At 41.1% G+C, this 22089-nt stretch overlaps 1 protein-coding gene across 2 annotated transcripts in view; it reads left to right on the plus strand.

Moving 5' to 3' along the window:
• fbxl17 (F-box and leucine-rich repeat protein 17) overlaps positions 1-22089 on the plus strand; it is a 229095-nt gene that overhangs the window by 85301 nt on the left and 121705 nt on the right. For both annotated transcript variants that reach the window (XM_034872160.1, XM_034872159.1), the window contains exon 8: positions 8563-8693. In XM_034872160.1, coding sequence (XP_034728051.1) covers positions 8563-8693 — 131 coding nt within the window. The remainder of the gene's footprint in view (positions 1-8562; positions 8694-22089) is intronic.

The raw sequence follows: 22089 nt of genomic DNA on the forward strand, positions 1-22089 counted from the left end.
AAGGCCACGCCCAATTGGGAGACAGGAAGTGTCTACTGTGTCATACCATTAGGGCAGCGGCAATGCGCTATCTTCTCATATGTTATAACCACACTCACCATTTACGTCACATTGTACATCTACACTACTTAAGTTAAACAAAGTTAGATAAACTACTCGAGTTCAGCACAAAAAAGATTGGCAGTTTACTCTTTAAAGGATCAAAAATTATTAATGTTATTCGTTAATGTAAATAAATAGGGGATATGTCGTTATTGGATTTTCTTGATTCACTTAAAATCTGTTGAAAAATCCTGTATCAGTCGGGCTATCCCTCAATACCTAAGGGAGCATCTTCCAAAATGCTTGATCATGATTTATGAATGGTGACAATTCAGAAATGTTTAAAGGATAATGTTTTGACCACATTATTTTGTCTGTACAGATTTAGACTCAAATCACATCTCTTTTTTGTTTTTAGGTTCTGTCACTTCAGCCATCCTTTCTGGGAGTCCCTCTGTCTCTTTTCTTCCTCTCTCCTTCCCTTAAAATCTCTGACAGTAATTATCTCGTTTAGCAGTTGATTCCTCCTCTCATTCGTTCCCACTTGGTCCCATCCAGTGTCGATTGAAAATCATATACTCGCGTTTAGAATCGTTGCATTTCTGATGACTCCGTGGACCTGCATGCGATTTCAGGACTGCAGTGCTCCTCGCTTGTTCGATTATTACACACTCCCTCCCACTTCTTTTCTTCCTCGATTGCGCTCTCTCTCGCTCTCTCTCTCTCTCCTTCCTCTGTACCTCACTCTGAGATAATCTCCCCAACCTCCTCACTTGCTATTCAGCTATCACCAGAAAAAAAACTGGAGAAAATCCATTACTTTTATTAACTTCTCTCATACACACTCATTTCAGATTAATAATTTTTCGGTATCCCGACCCCACAAATTAGTGTATGAGGAAATCAATTCAAATTGTATTTTCTTAATCAAGTGAGCTGATGTCGAAATAGGCCGTGGCTGTGGCATTTATGCTCCACTAATGGCTTTTCAGTGTTTCAGTCCTACAGGACCTGTGTGGTTCCTGTGTGATGTGCAACACAACTCAATATTTGTAGCCAGGCGCCTTTTGATAATCATCATTTTGTTAGCGACTAAAAGACAAAATCAAAATTTCTGCTGTCTGGCTGAAAGAAGAAAGCCTACTGATGGAAAAAACAATCTTTCAACACTTTACTAACACTTCCTTACTTGTTGGAAATCAGACATCACACACGGTTTTAAATGTCAAACCAAAAAACAGAGATGTGTTTAAGCGCAAACATGTCTCTGATGTGGGCTTTTATGTTGCTGTGCCAGGAATACACTGCACATTTTTATTTACTGTGTTGAGATTTGAAGCTCAAAGCTAGCTCAAAATTATCTTGACATCATTAATAGTTTTAATGAAAAGGCTTGTCACAATGGTGTGTAATGGATACAAAACACGTGGGGGTGGAAGCTTTGTGTGTGTCCCAGATTTTTCAGCGATTTGGCGCTCTCTCTCAGTAGCTCATTTGAGAACTTTATATGTTTAATGTGGATGGGATTAATCATTCTCCTAATTCAGTATTAGGGGGTTTGTCCTTTAGTCATGCCTGTGACAAGCCAGATAGGTGGAAGGGGCACTGGTCGTTATTTAAAGGGTGAAAGGTTTCACTCTGCTTGAGTGTGCGTGCGTCTGTCTGTGTGTGTCTGTCTGTGTCTGTGTGTGTGTGTGTGTGTGTGTGTGTCTTTAAAGAAATGGACTTGTGTGTATTTTAGAAGGGGACATCATACTGTACTGTATTTTCTGTGCTCTCCCTCAGAGGCTATCCATCTCTTTGAACAGTGTTGTTACCTGTTTACATCTCTTTCTGCTCTTTGTCATTGTCACTCTTTCTATGTATCTCCTTTACTCTCGTCTAGCTTTTCTCTCTTTCCCTCTCTCTCTTTCTTCCTCTCTCACACCCTCTTCTCTCTCCATCTTCTTGTCGAGCGGTGCTCTTTTCTTCTGCTAGTGATTAAGTCCAAGGTCGGCTCTATCAGAGAGCCAGTGTTTGAGAGCAGCTCTGGGTGCCAGAGAGCCTTCATTCCCCAAGCCTTAGATGTCCCACTGATGGCTTCCCTTTGCTTGTCATGCCTACTCACAATGCCCCTCCTCATACATCAGCCTATCACTGCCCTAAGACGCCTGTGGGCCTCAAAATGTCTTTTCTGTGTATAAAGGTCCCACCCTCTGGAGACAGGGGGAGAGAGAAAGAGAGAGAGAGAGAGAGAGAGGAGGAGGAGGAGGCCAAAGACATAACAAATGGAGAGACTGTTGAAGAATGTGTCAGAGATGAAAAGAGGTATATTTGGTATATGTGTTGTCTCTCTGAAGTGCAGAACTTGGATGTTTCTGGTCTTAATTTTAGGTCTTGTAGATTAATTCAGCCGTGCTGCTCCAGTGCTTTTGTTGTTCTTCCCCAGAAAAAAGTTAGGACCTTTGATAAATGCTCTCCAAATTTGACAGAATTGGGCCGTGGGCAATACCTCATTCTCTGTATGTGTTTCTGAGCAAATAAAACAGTCTGGTTTATGACATGGAAGCTATTTAATTCCATAACCAGAATCATATGGTCTATCCATCCTGGTAGCTCAGTGAAGCAGCATTCCTTATTATTTAAAATGATCAAGTTAAAATTTGTCTAACAACCTCTAAAGAAAAGGAAAAAAAGAAAAGAAATGTTTTTTTTTCTTCTCCAAAATGACCATGATCCCAGGCTGGTAAAGAGGTTTGAAGTGGTTACAGACAAAACGGTTAAGATACAGGTCTAGCCCACTGTCACCTCCACACCTTCCACTCCACCACTCCCTCCGCATGTAGGATGAGTGGTGTCTGGCTTTGCTGTAGTCTGCTGGCCCCATATCTCCTCCCTCTGACTGGAGCACAGGAAAAACATAATCACAGTGCCCTGTCTCAAACTGATAACCCCCAACACAAACCAGAGAAGTGTGTGCGTGTGTGTGTGTTTGTGTGTGTGTGTACTTTTTCCAGCGTACAAATGTGTGTGTGACTGTGTACATGTACATGTGCATTGTGGCTCAGGGGTGCTGGAGCGGATAAAGGGGAAACGAAGAAGCAAAGGGGATTTGGAGGAAGAAAGGTAATGGGGTTGTGGGGGTCGCAAAATGAGTCAAAATTGTAATAATAATTTTCTCTCACTGCTGTATGAAGGAGATTGGGGGATTTATGAATATAATGAGCAGAGAAGAGCCTAAGGATGATGTGTGCCTCCTGCAAGAGTAATTGAAGAATAATTCATTTGGCTTTAAGACTTTTAACCCAGAGACAGACAGAGATAGAGAGGTTTTTGACCTCTGGAGGGGGGGGGGGGGATATCATGTCTCATTATGGGCCCAACTACTGCCACTGTACTGTGACTGTCATCCAGTGCCGTCGGACTGGGTCGTGCTTGTGTATGTGCGTGCCTATGCGGTCATTCGGCTTAGAGCGCCCGATGAGAAACCAACGCTCGCTCTATCTCCTCGAGCCTTTCCTCACCACTGAGTTTGTTATCAACACCAACACATGCTGGATTAGCGACTGTAAGGGAGAAAGGGAGAGAGAAAAAGGGGGTAGGAGAGGGAAAATGAATGATAGACAGTAGATGGGCCCAAGACAGATAAAGAGAGTTACACACACACACACACACACACACACACACACACACACACAAACACACACACACAGACACAGACACAGAGGGATTGGCTCACTGGTCCATGGCTGATGCGGACAATGTATTTGTGATACCAGACCCATGGCCTTTCCAGTTTCTGCCACGGTCGTTGTTCAAATATTCATATTACTCTGTCTGCACAGGCCTCTATGTATTTATGTGTGTTTATGTTTTTCCCTGCGTGCGTGCATGTGTGTGTAGGGGGGAGGGGAATTTAGGCTTACCGCCGAGGGATAGTTGTCTCGACACAGCTTTCTCCTGTCTGACTAAATTTTCTGGGATGCTCCGATATAGAAAAAAAAAAAAAGTGTGTATGCATGAGTGCGTGCTTGTGTTCACCTAGTGACACCGCTGCCATCCGTCTCACCTTTTTGCCCCAACCTCATCGCGTCTCACACAGTTTCGAACACATGCGGACAGCTGAGCAAAGTGTGTCAGGGCCACAATGCCACCTCAACAGCACAAACATCCTGGGACTTTGACTTCTTGCTCAGGACTTTGAATATTACTTCAAAGTAAAGTCTAAACTTTTACCTGCATTGTTTAGAGGATTTAAGCTTGTCTGTACTCATCTTTGCCTGTCTGAGAATGGAAAGTTTCCACCGCCGTTATTTCTTGCATGCATGTTTTTTTTGGTGTGAATCTATATGCATTTCCCACAGTAGGACATATATTTTCAGTGACTAAAGTCACATACTAAATCTCGAAGTGGTTATAAATAAACTACAGCAGCAATGAAATAGCAGCTCATATTTTCCAAACCCAACATGTTCACTATTTATGAGTGAAACAATGCTCCCTCTGTCCGTGCTTTTTTCATCTAGCTGCTTGTCAGCAGGGCCACTGAGGTTGATGGACACCAACAGCCATGAACTCACGCTGCTTTGTGCCAGCGTTCAAACCATGACATCATATCCTCTGCATGGGGTCCACCGGGCCTTAACTTCCTGCTTGGCATCATGATGCTTGACATTGTGCAAATAAATTAAGTAATAGGCAGGTAGTTATAGCTCTGTAGTCTGGCAGAGCATAAACAGGTACATACCCACTCACCCACTGTGTGCCAGACTGTGACATATACTTATGTAATTAAGTGTCAAATCAACTCCAGCCTATGCTTGGCTAAAGGAAAAACGTACCTTTGAAATAGAAAGTTATTTTTTCTTTCATTTAAAGTGGCGTTTTGTGTTTGAATTCACACTCTCAGTTTTCCTGTTTGAGAGAAGCTTGTAATTGAAGCAGGTGGGAGCCAAGCTGCATGGAGATCACCCATCTCCTCTGGTCATGTGGACTGAATTAATAATAAGAGAAATGTGGTGCTACACCCACTTCTCAGGACATGTGCTGTTTGCATATCCAGCTCTTGTAAAATCTGAAGTAATGGCTTTTCTCTTATCTTTGCATAAGGAGTTTTGTGTTCTATATTTGAATTGATTTGAGTTTTAATCTACAAACCGAGATTCCAATCCAATTTTGTGAAGTTGAATAAGTAATTTTCTTCTCTGTTTTGGCTTTGTAGGCAGAATTGAACATTTGAATAAGAAGTAGATTGTTGATTTAAAAAATTTAACAAATACATTTTGGGACCGGTTGATTGATTTACTAGTGGGTAAGAAGTTTGAAATTATGACGTTTATTTTTCATGATTAACTCCCTAAATTAGCAGTATTATTTTACTGTTAGTATTTAGTGTAGTTTGTCGTGCATGTTTTAGTTAGTTATGGAAGAAGCACTCAGATCATTCACTAAATAAAAGTAGCATCAAAACAATACTACTTTATTGAAAGTCAAAATGCAGCATCCTAAATGTTGCTTGAATAAACAAAATACAGGCGTATTAGCAACAAAATGTACTTAAAATAGAAGAAGAGAGTATGCTAATATTAAAATATTAGCCCAGTATTATTGGCGAATTCACATGTAAGCAGTACTTTGTACATTGGCTTATGTGGAGCCAGTTATTACTGCTTATGACAAAGCATCATATATTATGAACTGATTATATGTTTTGTCTGTTAAATTTCAATCTGAAAAGTAATTATAGCTGTGCAATAAATGACGGCGTAAAAAGTCAAATATTTCCATGTAGTAAAGTACTTATCTTAATACACACATATATATTCCACCACTATTGTGCATGTGTGCAAACAATCGTTGGAATATTCATTCAATCAGCCTTAATTCCTGTGCCATGCATGTGTGTGCACGGGCCGGGGATGTCACGCATGCCTCAGAGCGGCTGGATTCGACAGGTTTCAGTGTTTTTATGAACAGCATGAATAATTATCCAGGTGTAGCTGCCAACTCAGAGGAGACGAGACAAACTCTGCCTGGTTACAGAGCTCAGCCGACGAGGAGAAAAACCTGCTGAACTCCCTCACCAAATCCCCTGCTCTCTATTCTGTTGCTCTTTCTCTCTCTCATTTGCTCTCGTCACTTTACACCTCTTTTCCTTCGGTTCGCTTCCTTTCTCTCTGTGCTGTGTGACTCGCTCGCTTTGTCTTCCTCTCTGTCTCAGGCTGTCGTGCCACCTCCTCCATTTCTTTCCATTTCTTTTTGTTTATTCTCGGATTGCAGAAATACACCAGCAGAAAATAGGCTGTGTTATAAGTGGAAATGATTAAATAAGATTGGAAGCTTTACAACCTTTTTACCTATGAGTCAAATTCCGGTAATCTGTCAACTAAGAGAAAACAAACACTGCCACTGTGGCCTGTCACATTCTGGAGGTGTGACTAATTACCGAGAGTGTGGTTTTTGTGTGACTTTTCATTTCAGGGATTAGTTTTCTTTCAGGAGATGTCTGCTAAACTGTGGAATTTATTTTCTCTGCAGTGGTTTTTCTACAAATGGATTAACAAAGTCTCAGCCGTGACTCTGCCTCTTCCCTTCACGCAGACATCTGCTACATTTTCAAATTGTCTTCCACCTAGCTACATTCTCAGCCAATGAAAACTCAGACTGGTTGGCCCGGTTTCTCATTGGTTACCCACATCAATGAAACAGTTGCTATTGGTTGTAGTAGAAATTCTACTATAGCAGACATAAGCAGTTTTGAAGATTTGGAGAACAAGTTCTACTTTTGATGTTGGGGCTTCTGCAATTTACTCCAGGCTCAATACCCTTAACAAACAACTGAATTCAAATAAGTGTGTGTGTGTGTGTGTGTGTGTGTGTGTGTGTGTGTGTGTGAGTGAGACACAGACAGACCTGCACAGATCAGCCTAATGCATGAATGCATGAATAATTTATCACTTTGATCCAACACCGGCCACAGGAGCAAATGACAGTTTGTGTAAGCGTGTGTGTGTGTGTATGCGTGGGGTTTATCTGTGTTTTCGTGCACATGTGTGAGCATTCGCTTACTCTATGTTAATTCACACAGTAAAGGGTTTTCCCCCTTCATTAACACCATTTTAATCATGTCAGTTTAGCTGTCCCTGACAAAACACTGCTGCATTCTTGACCCGTCTTTGTACACACAAGGTGTTTAATGTGTAGTTCATTATCTAAGCATGCCTTCAAAATATAGGTGCAAAAACAGACATCATAGCCCTTTTTCATGTTTATTTCATGCCTAAGCAAACCTTTTATCACAAGAGGTGTTGAGGAGTGACAAAACAGCCACAGGCCCCATACAGTACATCGTTACAGACGGAAAGATAAATGGTCTATCTACACAGAGGTAAAGGTTTTGAAGACCTTTATAATACATTCAGCGCAGTGCAGCATCACACACTTTACAGTCGGTGGGTGCGTTTCTGTGTTTTGATTCTCAGTATGTGGGGACAGTGAGGAGTTTTTACATGTGTGCTTACTTCACCCAGCGAGCTTTGGTCCGTATCCATTCCCCCCCAGGTGTATTCATTGTGGTACTTGTATGTCATGCCTATGGAGCCGACAATAGTACTCAGTGATCTTAACACCAACTGTAAGCTTGTTTTCTCTTTAGCCTCGGCCTTGACATTTACCTCCTGGCCTCCCTCGCGGCTGGCAGGGATATCATACCTCTGTTATCCTACATCCCTGGTGTGTGAGTGTGAGAGCGTACACTACGTGTGCGCATGCACCTGTGCCTTAAATCGTTTTGAGTATGTATCAAAGAAAATACACCTGGGCTGTGACTTGAAAAGCCTTTGGTAAATTCAGCTATCAGGCACGCTTGTTGAACAGTGTGTCAGTGGGGTTTCTAAGAGGAAGTAGAGATTTTTGACTGTAGGATTAATCTAAACCCCTTCTTATAGAGTATTCAGATCGGAAAGAGGGATCATTGAAAGTCGAAGAGATGAAAGGAAAAGGGAAAGCGAATGCTCATATTGGCGCATAACCCCTCACACCAGGCATGCAGACACAAAATGATAAACCATAACAGCAAGCAATTTTGTATCATTTCTCCGGCTTGTTGGGTTTTATTCCGCATGTATGCTATTTTTCAGTACATGTGGCAGCATACAAGTTGACTTAGTGTGTAGAGAGATGCTTTCCACATTTCCACCATCCATGTAATTCAGCAGGCTTGTATACCATACAGTACATGCCTTCACCAAATATTTATCTTCCTGTAACTTCCTTTTTTGCACTGCTCATAGTAACAAATCTACTGCTGGTTCCCTCATGAACAGACAGGGAATTGTGTTTCCTGCATATCTGTATACCGTTCTTCATATAATATTAAAAAAAACTACTAACATAATGTGTTGACTACAAATAGGGATGACTACATGTTGTGTAGTTGCTTTAATTGGGTGTGATAAGGTTGTCTGTGCTGCACAGCTTGCTATTTGTGTGAATTTGATATGATTAAATGATCTTAACGTTTTTGTGGGTTGTCTCTTGTAGCTCCGGAACCTGAGTGTCCTTGACCTGCGGCACATCTCGGAGCTCAACAACGAGACGGTGATGGAGGTGGTGAGGAAATGTCGCAACCTCAGTTCCCTCAACCTCTGCCTCAACTGGAGCATCAACGACAGGTATGTCGAGTCAAGTCTAGATGTATTTGTATAGACCCGTACCACATGCATTGATATGAAGATCAGTGGGCATTGCTGGCCCACTATGTAACAATCACTGACCTAGACCAGCCCGTAAAATAATTATCATTGTGGATGGAAGAACTGAAAAAGACCTAGAGATGCAACTCACTGAGAGACCTTCTTGGGCAGCAAGGAGTACAGTATATGGTTAGAAAAAAAACAAATTACAACAGTAACTGGATTTTAGTTTTATAATCCAAGAGCAGTATTATGATAAATCCAATACTAATACTTTTGCTAATACTTAAAAAGAAATACAAAAGATTAGGCTCTTCGGGGCAAGAAATCTTTCATTGATTCGTCATATTTCATGATGTTTCATGGGGAGCTGTTATTGATTATTCATAAGTAATAGTCACTTCTCGGCATCACAGTAATATTCACAAATTTGTCTTTGTTTATTTAGTGAGATCTGGAGATCCTTATGCATCACTTCTTTAAAGCCACCCCGTGGAGTTTTTGTCCACCTAAATTCAACTTATTTAGGCCTCACAGATGAGTGCTTTGAGGGGAAAAGCAAATACAAACATAACTTTTCTTTGTTCACAAGAAACCTCCACAGGGTGCCTTTATTCTTAGGAGGGACAATAGTGAGCCAGTTTGAATGTTCTTTTTAATTAAATCAACTAATCTCTTAGTCGATTAAGGATCCTAATAGCTCTACACACAATCGGTACACACATACACACTCACCAACAACACTTGAAGCTGAACCATATTTGAGGTAGTTATGGAAAAGCTCCACAAGTGATCAAACTCTATTCTTGTTTGAGACCTTTGCCTCCGAAGTCAAGGCCAAACAGATGTTTTCATACTGGCATTGACAGAAGGACACATTATATGGGGCACACATACAAAAACATATACAGTACATAATGTAGTAAACCGGATCCACGCCTTGTGCAAGCATGCAAACTCGTGCACCGGGTAGGATAACCATACAGTAATAATTAAAAACACCAGTTGAAAGGACAGCAACATGTTTTTTTTTCTTTTTTTTCTGTCTCCCTGGTCATCTTTGTTGCTGCTCCCACTTCTTTCCTTTCGTTCCCCCTTTCTCTCCCAAATTGGAGTAAAGCATCTCCTCTTTTATTTCTTATCTTGTGTTTTATTCATATATTTCTATTTAATCTATTGATTTACAGCTAAGGCTGGGGCTTCTCTGCCGACTGTACTCCCACTCTGGCTTAGGAGTGTGAAAACAATATTGAATTTACCACGGTGCATAGCAACTGTGTTTGCGTGTGCGCATGTGTGTGTGTGTGTGCCCAAATTATTCTTGCATTATTGAGTTAACAGCAGACATATGGTGGGAAGGTTATGGTAATAGCTTACCCGCCTCCTTTCAATCAAAACACATGGAGTTTGGTGAAATCCTCAATTCACATGGGTTTATCACCTTCTTCCCTTTATCACACACACACACACACACACACACACACACACACACACACACACACACACACACACACACACACACAAGGCTGGATTGATTCCATAATGATATTTACTGCATTGGTTCAGGGGCTGAAGGTGTGTGTGTTTGTGTGTCTGACTGGATTTGTCTGGATCACCTGTGGGAATATTGGAATTTCCACAGTGTGGCGGACTGAGCGGGAGGGAGATAAAGTGTGTGTGTGTGTGTGTGTGTGTGTGTGTGTGGCAGCATGCAGCTGGTATGTTGTTGGCTTAGGAATGAAGCCGAGACAGTAGGAAAGTGAAAGTCTGAGTTGCGTTCCATTGTGAACGTTGTTGTTTACACCATGGATGTATTGTAGGAATACTACAGCTCTGTTATTTGCAATAATGGAATAACCCTATATTTGTGTGTGAGAGTTGAGAGAATATAAATGAGTTAATGGTGATGGTTTTCTACTGACAAACTGTCAGCGTAGGGAGAGAGAGAGAGAGAGAGAGGGAGAGAGAGAGAAAAAACACTTTTTATTATTATTAATGGAATAACTGGCTCATATTAATTTGTTTATTACCATTGGTATATTGTTCTTATTGTCATTTTGGTTTAGATATGATTATTATTATTATTATTAATTGTATTTGTATTATTTTGTGTGCTGCTTTGGCAATATTCTTTGTGTTACTTTCATGCCAATAAAGCAAATTGAATTGAATTGAGGGAAAGGCTGAAAAGGTCTATTTAAGTCAAAGAGATGTCAGGGTCACTGCTACAAGCACACACACACACACACACACACACACACACACACACACACACACACACACACACATTTGTTGTCACAGTGAAGATCTAAATGATAAACCTCACTCACATTAGCTCTCCGAGGGCATAGCTGGGTCACAGTGTGCTGTAAACAGGCAGAGGAAATGACCCCTTATTTCCAGGATCAATTTGTCCCCCTACTAGGTGCAATTGGAGAGATAGAGCTCTGTGGGGGGCAAAACACTTAAGTCATTTTTTCTTTCTTTTTCTCTCTCATCTTTAAGGATAATAAAAAACAAAAAAACAAACTGTGTCCTCTGGCTCCCCTTATCTTCCTCAGTAATGGCCGAAAACAGGGTAAAAAAGAGAGAAACGATGACCAAATTTGGACATCCCATCGTTACAGTCCGACAGGCAGATTGGGACTGTAGGACGCCGATTCTTTTGTTCAGCGTCATTTCTTGGGGAGATGGGATGTGAGGTGCTGCAGGTGGCCTGTGTTGGCCCTGTTATTTCTCTGTATCCTCTTCCAGCGATGATAGGAGACCATTGTGGGATTGTGTTGATCAAGGTGAAACAGTCTTCATGAAACCCAGTTGAGAACACACTGTCAAAGTTAAATGGTTTTCTTTCACTTTTCGGTGCTTGGTGTCAGTTTCTTTTCATCTCACAGAAACTCCGGAGAGCTTTTGTGTTGCACTTGGTATACATTTGACCTTTGTGTGTCTGTTTTTGTTGTGTCTGTGTGTAAAGATTATTTTACACCCAGAGACCTGTTTTTTCCTACTGGAGATCTATAGTATCCTTTTTTATTTATATAATGAGTTTAAAAAAATCACAGTGCACTTCTTCTGCCAGAAAGAAAAGAAGATTAAACATGGATTTTTTTGTAAACTTCATGCGTCTGTTTGTTCAAGTGTGAGTGTGTTGCGGTGAAGCCTCCTCAGTGGTTTGGGTTAAAGCAAAGACTCAGCATCTGCTCTGCTAACATTAACCCGGCTGCTGGACACAGTGTTGACGTGCAGATTTACGCGTGTCCCTCCTCTTGCCATGCATGTGTGTGTTTGTGCTCAAGCTCTGGTCAATTGGCCTGTAGTGTTCACTGAAAGTCTATGCATGGAGTAAGTGAGTCATTTCTTTTATGAGATCTGTGTTGTTGGAAGTTGGGAATTTCCCATTTGCTCTCTTTTTCTTTTTCTTTCTTCATTTCTGACTTTCCAACAGCTTCATTTAAACAGGGGAATCAACATGCATCCCTTCCTTCTTTGCTTCTTCAGGCCAACATTCTCTGCATATCTCCATCACTTACGAGCATCACAAATCACAGCCCAAATTGGCTGTTCTACATTTTTGTCCCCTCCCACACAGAAATCAAACTAGATGAGGCATGACCGGGGCCCCTCTGTGACTTTCAGGAGCTTATAAAGCAGGAAATAATTGGAGAAGCATTCTCTCAGTAACACACCTTCTCTTAAAATTGTAAGACGTGTGGAGTTGGAGGCGTTTGCAATGGAAACTCATTCCAAATAGCCTCTGTTGTAGCCAGCTGGCAGATCCCACAGGGCTTGGAGAAGTGTTAAACCTAAAAAAAAAATTGAATGAGTACATGATACATCAGTATGATCAATGACGTGTCAAATGACAGTTGGTTGCTCCACTTTTATTGGCCACAGTGAAGGGGACCAGTGCCTGTATTTTTTTGTGATCAAATTTTATTTCACAATTAACAAAAAGGAAAAAAAACACAGGAAAGACGGAGAGGGGGGAGACCAACCAAAAACACACCAGCAGGAACGGAGCTCGCACCTCACCAACAAGAGACACAGAAACAGACACACACAAACAAACAAAAGACAATGACAGAGAGTTGGATACGGGACCAAACACATTCACAGACAGAAAAAAGGAGGCCAAAGCCCAGGTCTACAGCATGGACCTCAAGGACTCAGCAGTGCTGAGCCAAGAGTCCAAAGTCTTTTGTGGCGCTCCATTTATGCGAGCAGTGGAGAGCTCCATGTACACGACATCCAAAAAGGAAAGGGTCCATGTACAAATAGACAAGTCACGAGGTGGTTTCCACCATGCTGCAATCATTTTCTTAGCAGCTGTAAGTCCAGCAGATACAGCATGCTTTTGAATTTTAGAGAGCTGAAGGGCTGACAAATCATTCAGAATTAAAACATTGACAGTAACAGGTACAGTATCAATAATCAAGGCAGATATTTTGGATGCAATATTGTTCCAAAACTGACCAACAGGAGATCAAAACCAGATCATTTGAAGATATGTACAATACCTTGAGCTTTTAGTGCACAAAGACCTGTGCCTGTATTTGTCAAAGTTCTAGAGACTAAACTAAAGAGTACTTTAAGGATCCAACTTGTGATCCATAAGTAAAGCATTTAGGTACTATGAAATATAAGTCGTTCTTAACAGGAAAAAAAATGAAGAACCATCAACATTCATCTGTTGGTCCCAGTTTGATAAATATGGGCCTTGGAAAACAGCCTCTGATCTTATTGTCTTCCTCTGCTTTGAACCTACTTGCACTTATGACGTAAGGCACGGCAGTCAGCTGAGTATTGCTACTGGAAAAAGTGAAAGGACAAACTTGTAGTTTCTGCTGAGTACAAATTATCCAACTGACCTCTTTAGATGCTCCGATCGGCCATAAAGGTTTGTCTCTGTGGGAAAAAGCCGTAGACTGTGGGAAAGTGAGAAAATCTGCCAGATAAGAGGTCATTTGTGTCTACATCTATTGTATAACCTCACTGCACATAGGTTTCTTTTTGCCAACTGCCCCCCCTCCCCTTTTTTTTAATTCGTTTGGTTTTGTTGGATGTTTTCTAAATGCCATGTAAAATGTCAGAGGAGCCCGGACAAGCGATCGACAGACATTTGTCCTTGTCTTGTTTCTCCTCCACCTGTCTGTCCAGATCTGAGGAGCGGTGCTGAGAGGCCTTCCCCTGTCTTTGTCCCTTCTCTTTCTCTGCTCTTGGGTTTTTACATGTACAGCACAAGGATCTATAATTTGAGGTACTGCTCATGGCCAGACCCTGCACTGCACTCGCATGATTTTTAAATTAAAAACCCAGGCCTTTATTTTTTTATTTACTTTATTTACTCAGGCCTGCGTTGTTGGAGCAGATTGGCTGTCAACTGAGATTACACTCCTCTTTAGCAGATTGAATACAAGGAGAGCCAGTGTTGCCCTAATGTCAGACATGATGGTAAGAAAAGGGTGAGGGAAAAACCAACGAGCTGTAATGGAGGCAGAGTGATTAGGCACGGCTGATGGTCACGTATGCATGTAGCAGTTTTCCCCTCATTTCTCTCTCAGTTATGTCTTTCTTCTCAGGCGCGTATTGTCTTTGGCTCTGTCTCTTTTTCACACTTCATCTCTCCTACAGTTGTCTTACTGTGTTTCTTTCTCTGTCTCTCTCTTACTTTCTTTCTTCCTCTCTCTCTGTCACGCTCACAAACAGTGAGGTGATTAATTCTGGCAGGTTGGGTGTGAAAGTGTGCTATGATAAACATGCTGCCGTGGTTATTAATTTTGAGTAATGGCAGCGTCAAACTCCAGTGCCTGGATAAGTATCGGAGATGGAGGAACATTTGTGGCGCGGTGCAGAGACACAATGAAGGCAAGCAGCTGGAGCTTATAGGCTACAGCAGCGTGGGAGCTGCTGTTATATTCAGGCACAGATCCAAGGCCAGCAGCCTCCTGCATCTCCCTGTGTATGTTAAATCCTACACTAACCAAAAAATATGCTACATAAACTAGCTAGAATATGTAATTAATGAGCCAATTTATTTGCTGTTGTACAGTTCAGAGGGTCTTGAGTCTCCCTGCTTGCCACCTCACCCTGCTGCTCCATGGTCTAAATTTGATTGGATTGCTCTCATTTCTGGAAATCACAAGACTCAATTTGTTAAAAAAAAAAAAAAAAAAAAATAGCTTAACAGTTGCTATATTTTAAGGGGCTTTAGGTAATCTTTGACTCTGATCACCCTCTTTTGTTGACTAATTGCTTGACGCACCAACAGGTCTTTGGTGCAGGTCATGGTGGCTCGTAAAGAGTTACAGAAAGGTCTGATTTCTACTTTAGAGACTAGTAACGTAGCTAATAAGAGAAGGAGTGAACAGATGTCTGGTAATGAGGTCAAATACCAGTCTTTTTTTCCTTTCATGAATTTTTTTATTTTAATGCTTCCTTTAGACACAAAAATGGTTCTCTATTATCTCACAAAATGAGTCATGAGCCACTGAAATTTAGCTAAAATCCATGTAACCAAATTGTTGACCCTTGACAGCAAAATTATTGGTGTCATTTTCAAAAAACGTTTTTCCTGTAATTTAATTTTTTCAACGTTTAGTTTTACCCTCTGCTCTGTCAGGCTTGAAAAATGATTTTTTGTTTACTTAAGCCTGTTACCAGACCAGGAGACAAGGGAAAAAGCCAATAGAGAACATGATTTAAAAACAGGGCATTTGATTTTGCTCAGTGATGCAAAATGTATGCACAGTAGATACGCATCTGTCCTCGCCTGCCAATCGGAAGGTTGTGGGTTCAATCCCTGGCCCTGCAGTTGTCTAAGTGTCCTTGAACAAGACACTGAACCCTGAGTTGGCCCCGATGCTGTGCCATCAGAGTGTAAATATGTGTGAGTGTTTATCTGATGAGCAGGTGGCACCTTGTACGGCTGCCTCACAAACAGTGTATCAATGTGTGTGAATGGTGAATGGTTGCTTTGAGTAGTTGTTGAGACTAGATAAATACAGTCCATTTACATTTAGAGTGATTGTCTCCCGATTTTCCCTCTGATCTTATTTTATGCCTTTGTTGTGAGAGTTGATCTAATTTTTCAGCTTTTATCCATTTCCCTAGTTCATGTGGATAATTCCACTCTGAAGGTTACATTGCCGAGCAGAGATCTGTGTGTAAGGTCATTTCTTTTTTCCCTTGTTTTCTGACTTTCCTTTGCTTTTCTGTGAAGAAAAGGGAATTCTTTCTCCTATTTTCTGACTTTTTCTACAATAACTTTCGGGCTTGCTCCAACTAAATCAACTAAATCATTCTTTATTTATATTGAAGATTTAATAAAGTCTCAGTCAGTCAGTTAGCCTGCATATTTACAGTTTCACTCTACCACCCAAAAACATCAGTGCATGTCTTTCTGTTCATATCTTTTGTTCATGCGTATGGGGACCCCGGTCTGTGGCCAAACCTTAGTGGGTAGGTGTCTCTGTATGCATATTTGTTGACCCTTGCCTGTGAATGGGTGCTTAAGCGCAAATGAGGCCTTTAGGCTCTGTGTGGAACTCTCACTCAGGAAGCCTCGCTGGTTGTCCTACCCGGATAGATGCCTGTACTGCAGGTTGTGTGTATTCACCCTGCAGCGGGATGTATGGGTCCTGTGTAAAAGGGATCTGAGCCATTTAGAATCAGCATGTCAACTGAGCAAGTAAGTAATGTAATCGCATAGAAATGTTCCCCTGAAGTGTTCTGTTGGCCAGGAACCAAAGCATTGGACTGAGGATGGTGAAACTTCCACTGTGGGAATGCATAGCCATCAGCGCTCCAGGTTCCCTCACTAAAGGGAGCAGACGTCTTTCACCTAACCCGCCAAGCCTTCCAATTACATTCAGAACGGTGAATTCTCTCCTTTCAAGGGATGGCATACCTTGTCTCAATGTCCATTTTACAACCAACATTAATTGTCCTCCCAGAAAGCGCTCCGTGAATTGGGCACGGAATGGTGCAAATGAAAGCCAGTGCTGTTGGATTGAGTCTGACAAAGCTATGCAGAAGTGGAAAGTTCATATGAGTACTTTTCTTTTTGAGTGAGTAGAGTTGGTTTTGTGCTTCTGGATACTTTTGTGGTCAGAATATCTGCGCACCAGTTGAGGTTGTTGTTTGTGAATATGTTTGGCTTACAGGTGGTACACAGCGGGGGACTGTAGCTTATTATGGTTTTCCATACTGTGGGGGTCAGAAAGTTGCCAGTATAATCTAAATGGTAAAGAGACCACGGGGCACGGCTGCCCGTGTTTCACCATTCTGGAGCCCTGGCATTTGGCCTGTGTTTGAGGACCAAAGCTGTAATTTTCTCTTTCCTCTGCTCACTGTGTGTTTTGGAATACTGGGTCAGATGAATAAAACAAAAGCTATATAGAAAATTATTCTTTTTATGCCTTATTTATTTATCATCAAATGAGTACATGTCCTCATATCCTTGTACCATCCCTTAAGCACTTTGTGTAATATTGTTCTGTTCTTTTTAGTGTATTGCTGTGCCGCTTAATTAATAGCGTCCTTATCCTTCCTCCCATCCTTCCTTCCCTCACTTACTTTCCTTGTTCTTATTGTTGTGCTCTGTATATCTCCCTCTTTCTCTCTCCCTCTTCCTTCCTCTCTTCCCTTCTTTCCTCCTTACAACGTTCCCCCATTCCCTCTGCGTTGCACCTATTTGTGTGATCGCCTTCTTCTTACCCACAGCACATCCGCTGCCCCACAAATGAGAGCAGGGAGTGTGGTAGAGAGCAAAGGGGAGCTCATGATGCAGGGCCCAAGGAATAGGGTTTAATGAAGCCAGCCTAAATGAATTTACTGCTTTCCATTGAGCCGCTCTGTCCCATGTGGCAGACCAGCACCTCAGCCATTGTGTCGGAGGCCCCCTCTCTGTTCTGCTACCTGTTTGTCTGACAGCTCTGTAATTAGCCGCCACTATTGAGGAGAGTAATTGCATATTAGAGCCATGTTCTGTTAGGGGATCCTCAATAGTGTACATTTTTATGCAAATGTTCAGAATCAAGCCTAGATTAAGAACATTACCCAGGGTTTTGAGTGTTGGAGTAATAAAGGAAGGCCATTTTCTACCAAAAAAAGAAAGAAAATAAAGTGTGGGTATCGCAGCATGCTAAATGGATGGAGGGGACCGTGTGTCTGCTTGAATTTGTTTGGTAGTATATTCGTGTGTGTATTAGTCTCCAGGGATAAACATTTTTTGCTGCGTGGCTGATTCACTATTTCAAATTGGTATTTTAAACAGTGCTCTGTGATGGGATTTGAATAACAAAGTGAATTAGAGTTGTTAACTGCTATTGTTGCTCACCTGGTTTGTATAAGAAGCTCCTGGGGACAAATACTTTGCTGATTGTTATTCCTTGTCTTTGCTTTGGTATGCATGTGCATGTCTGGGGGTTTAGCCTTTGGAAAGCCTGCACGTTTCAGCTGCTTGCTTGCAACTTAGCTGGTTAAAAACAGAACTGTTGACTGAGGAAACTGGATTGTGTTGCACCAACTATTTATAAATTCCTTCCTAAGTCCTTAGTATTTTCTTGCTAGCTAAAAACGAGTGGTTTACTAAATCTGGTTGCACTATTTAAACTTAGGACAAGTCTTTGCGTCCATTTGTATCTATAAATAAGTTTGAACTTATGAGAGCTGGTGCTACTGTTTGCTGGACCGTATTGCAATCTGGTGAATACATGTCAGTAGATATTATGCATCTATGTAGAAAGTATTCAAGTGTGTGTGTGTGTGTGTGTGTGTGTGTGTGTGGTTAAGACCTGGCTCAGGACCTCACCAGCCAAGGACACCAATGCAGCCACACACCTACACAAACTCATCACTCCTTTTGCTCATTCAAGGCTATAACCTGCTCAAGCCATGACATATGGCCTGTCTGTTCTGATCAGGCCGTCAAAATTGGAACCTCAAATTTAATGTTCAGCTGGAGCAGAACGATGCATAAACACTTTCCAGACACCCCCAGGACCGCTGGAAAATCTGCCTTCCTTCTGGAAACTTTATAATTTTATTTCAGTCGCAACTCTGCAATCCCTCTCCTCTGTCTTTGAGCACATGCATAAAAACCCCAAAGAAAGCTATGTACTGTATGTGTGGGGTGTGTGGAATTTGCACTTATGTATGTATTTATTTTCTTATTTTTTTTTCTCTATATGTTCTTTGCAGAGATGAGCTCCAGGCCAACTCTGCTGTGCATATACTTTGCTTTTAGACTGTGTACTTTGCTTTAGGATCAAGCATGCTCCTTGTGAAGGTCAATGTCAGCTGACCCACTGACTTCAGGATACATTTATCGGTTTTAATTGTGCCTCGCCATGGAGAGGAAATCAAAAAGTCAGTCACATGACAACATCTTGGCAGCTGGGAGAAATTGTTTTGTCAAAGCAGGACTATTGCTTGCTTTTCTAAAGAGCTTGTACCTGGGCCTTTAGGCAGAAGGAAACACTTTTTAAACATTCATAAATCAGTATGCTGTGCTTAAAATGAATAATCCACAGTCACTGGTTGAGGCTGTAGTTGCAGGTTTTCAAATTAACCAACATTTGACAAATCTTGAATGATAAACATCATTCAAGATTCATGTTAAACGTTTACTTTGTTGGACCTGAAGAGGGTTTTGACTTTTCTCGGCTCTTATAGTGTGCTATAACTCCTATGGTTATTCTTTTTTTTTTTGCTTTTCGAAGGGTCTGCTTCCATTACTTACTAAGCATTTGTCAGATTGCAAGGCTGTAAAGCGGTCCCCTATCACCGCTGGTAACAGTGGTTTCCAAGTCCCAGTCTATTCAGCTCACGCCGCCACCCTTCAGAGACTGCTAATAACTATTTGCTCAAGCTTATACATTCTCACCCCGTGACTTACATTTTTTTCTGTTTCCGTCCCCCGCTCCATTCACCTTCCCTGGTTTACTGGATCCATTTTTTCTTTCCTCCCTCCCTTTCTTCTTCCCTCTCTCCATCCTTCCTTCCCTTTACTGGCGTCATCTTTTCTTTCATCAAAGCAATCGCTATTTAAACTCTCCACTGCTCCGAGGTCCCGTCAGTTCCCCTAGAAGCCAAACACTATTAAAAGGGGTCTCTAGAGCTTAGCCAGTGTGTGTATGTGGGTGTGTGCATTTATATCCACAGTAAGTGTGAATTGTGCGGGCATATTTCAGTGTGAGGCACAACTGCATGGTAATATGTGTATGTATCCATGTTGGTGTTGAGGGTCTCCCTCTTTTTGAATCTTGGGATCTTCAATAAGAGCGTGAACTCTGGTGGGAAATCTAGAAGATTACGGAAATTTGGCCTGGCAAGAGGCAGTAAAAAGGTGGTTGTGGTGGGGGGGGGGTTAAAGGAGTTTGCCATAACCCAGAGAGAGTAAAAATATAAATAGTGTGGCGTCGATGACCTTGTGGTGTGAGGTTTTGTATTCTGCGGCACAAAATGGGAAAACAATTCAAGCTTTTGCTAAAACACACACACAAATGTGCACATACAGAATGCCCAGAAGCATTGGAAAATACACTCTCTCTACGGCACTGGCACACACACACAGTTACATTCATAGAAATACAAACCACTTCAAACAACCTGCTCAATTTTCCTGTGAGAGAAACAAAATCTTAAAAAATAAAACTAATTTATTGGGCTTCTGGTGATTATTATTTTCATTAATGTGCCAATTATATTCTTAATTGACTGGTCTAAGAAATGGAAGATATAGTAAAAATGGCTAGTTCCATAGAGCCCAAGATGGTCTCTTTTAATGTCCCACCAACATACAAAAACCCCCCAATTTGTGAAATTATTGTAAATTGAGCAATTAAATATAATTTGAGATCAGAAAAAGCAGCACATTCTTACATTGGAGAACATGCTTGAAAAAAATGACTTGAACGAAGAAATGATTATTAAAAGCATCGCTGATTCATTTTCTATTAATCTACTAATCAATACATCTGCTAAAAATTACATTTTTCTATTATTTGACTCATACTCAACAGTGTAGTTTTTTGGACCTGCAAAGTTGTACTACCCCCCCCAGTAGAGCAGCCTAATAGTAATACATAGTATACCTGTACTAAACAGATGTGGAGCGCCACTTGTATTCATATTTAACTTTTGAGACTGTTTGAGGCAGCTCACCATTTTGTCATTAATACACTTCTTTGCATACACAGAAGTTGTTTTAGTTTAGACCTGACCTGCCTGGACCAAGTGTCTATTTAGAGAGAAGGATTTAGAGAGATAGAAAGTGAGAGAGAGAGAGAGAGAGATGTGTTTCATTAGCAGATTGAAGAAACTGTAATGTGATGGCTAGTTGAGATGGCTACTTAAATGTGATAGGCCATTAGCTATTCATCCCTCCAGCACTATTAATGCAAGGTATGGAAAATGCAATCATGCAAATCCGTCTTCGATCAGAGCCTTTCATAGAGGAATAAATGCTGACGGCGTGGAGGGTAAGGAGTATTAAGAATGAGGTGGGCAAAAGGATAAGTCTTACATAGAAAGAGACACAAAGTGAGGAATGCTATTTTCTTCTTTTCTTCTTCTTTCCAGTCTCATATCTCATATGAGCACCCCGTCTGTTAAATTTAAAGATGTCATGTTACATGTCGGGGCATGTGGAAAGAGACATGACAGTGAGGTTCTTTTAAGTGCTCAGTGTCTCTCTGCTCTTTCAGCTACATTACCATAAATTAACTTTAAGATTTAGCACAGCAAATGAGCATATTGTATACAAAGAATGACACTGGTGTTGAAAATTCATTTCAATTATGTGAAATTGTGCTTGGAGTTAAATGGCAGGGAGCGTGATGTTAAGCAACTGAAAAAAGTGTGAGGTTAGTTTTGGTATTTTTGCATGAAAACTCAAACCGAAGTGGAGAAAATTAAAAGTAGAGTTTCATCCTGTTTGACTCTGGCCTCCTGCTAACTCCAGGGTACATGTCAGTGTGGTTCTTCAGCTCTTTTATCTTTCATAAACGCAAACAAGGAACAAGAAATGACCTTAACAGTAACATAGGAGTGTGCCTCTTTGAAGACATCAGCTGTTTTTAATCTGACAAAACAGCTGGAGAAAATAGTGCACCTTAACCCTTAAACTTTCATAAACATGAACTCTGAATGTTTCAAATGTGGGCTTATGGTTTCACACTAGATTAAATATTCATTGCACATTTGTTATATTTCGAGGGCGACACATTTGTACGGTATACTTGGCTCTTTACCTTCTAATAGTAAAATGTAATCACAGATGGACAGTGTGGATCGACGTAATATTAAATGTTTTGGCATCTTGCAACAACAGCAGATAACAAATAAGCTTTATAAAACAGCTAAACCTCTAGAT

Source organism: Etheostoma cragini, chromosome 5 (assembly GCF_013103735.1).
Source record: "Etheostoma cragini isolate CJK2018 chromosome 5, CSU_Ecrag_1.0, whole genome shotgun sequence".
Lineage (NCBI taxonomy): Eukaryota > Metazoa > Chordata > Actinopteri > Perciformes > Percidae > Etheostoma > Etheostoma cragini.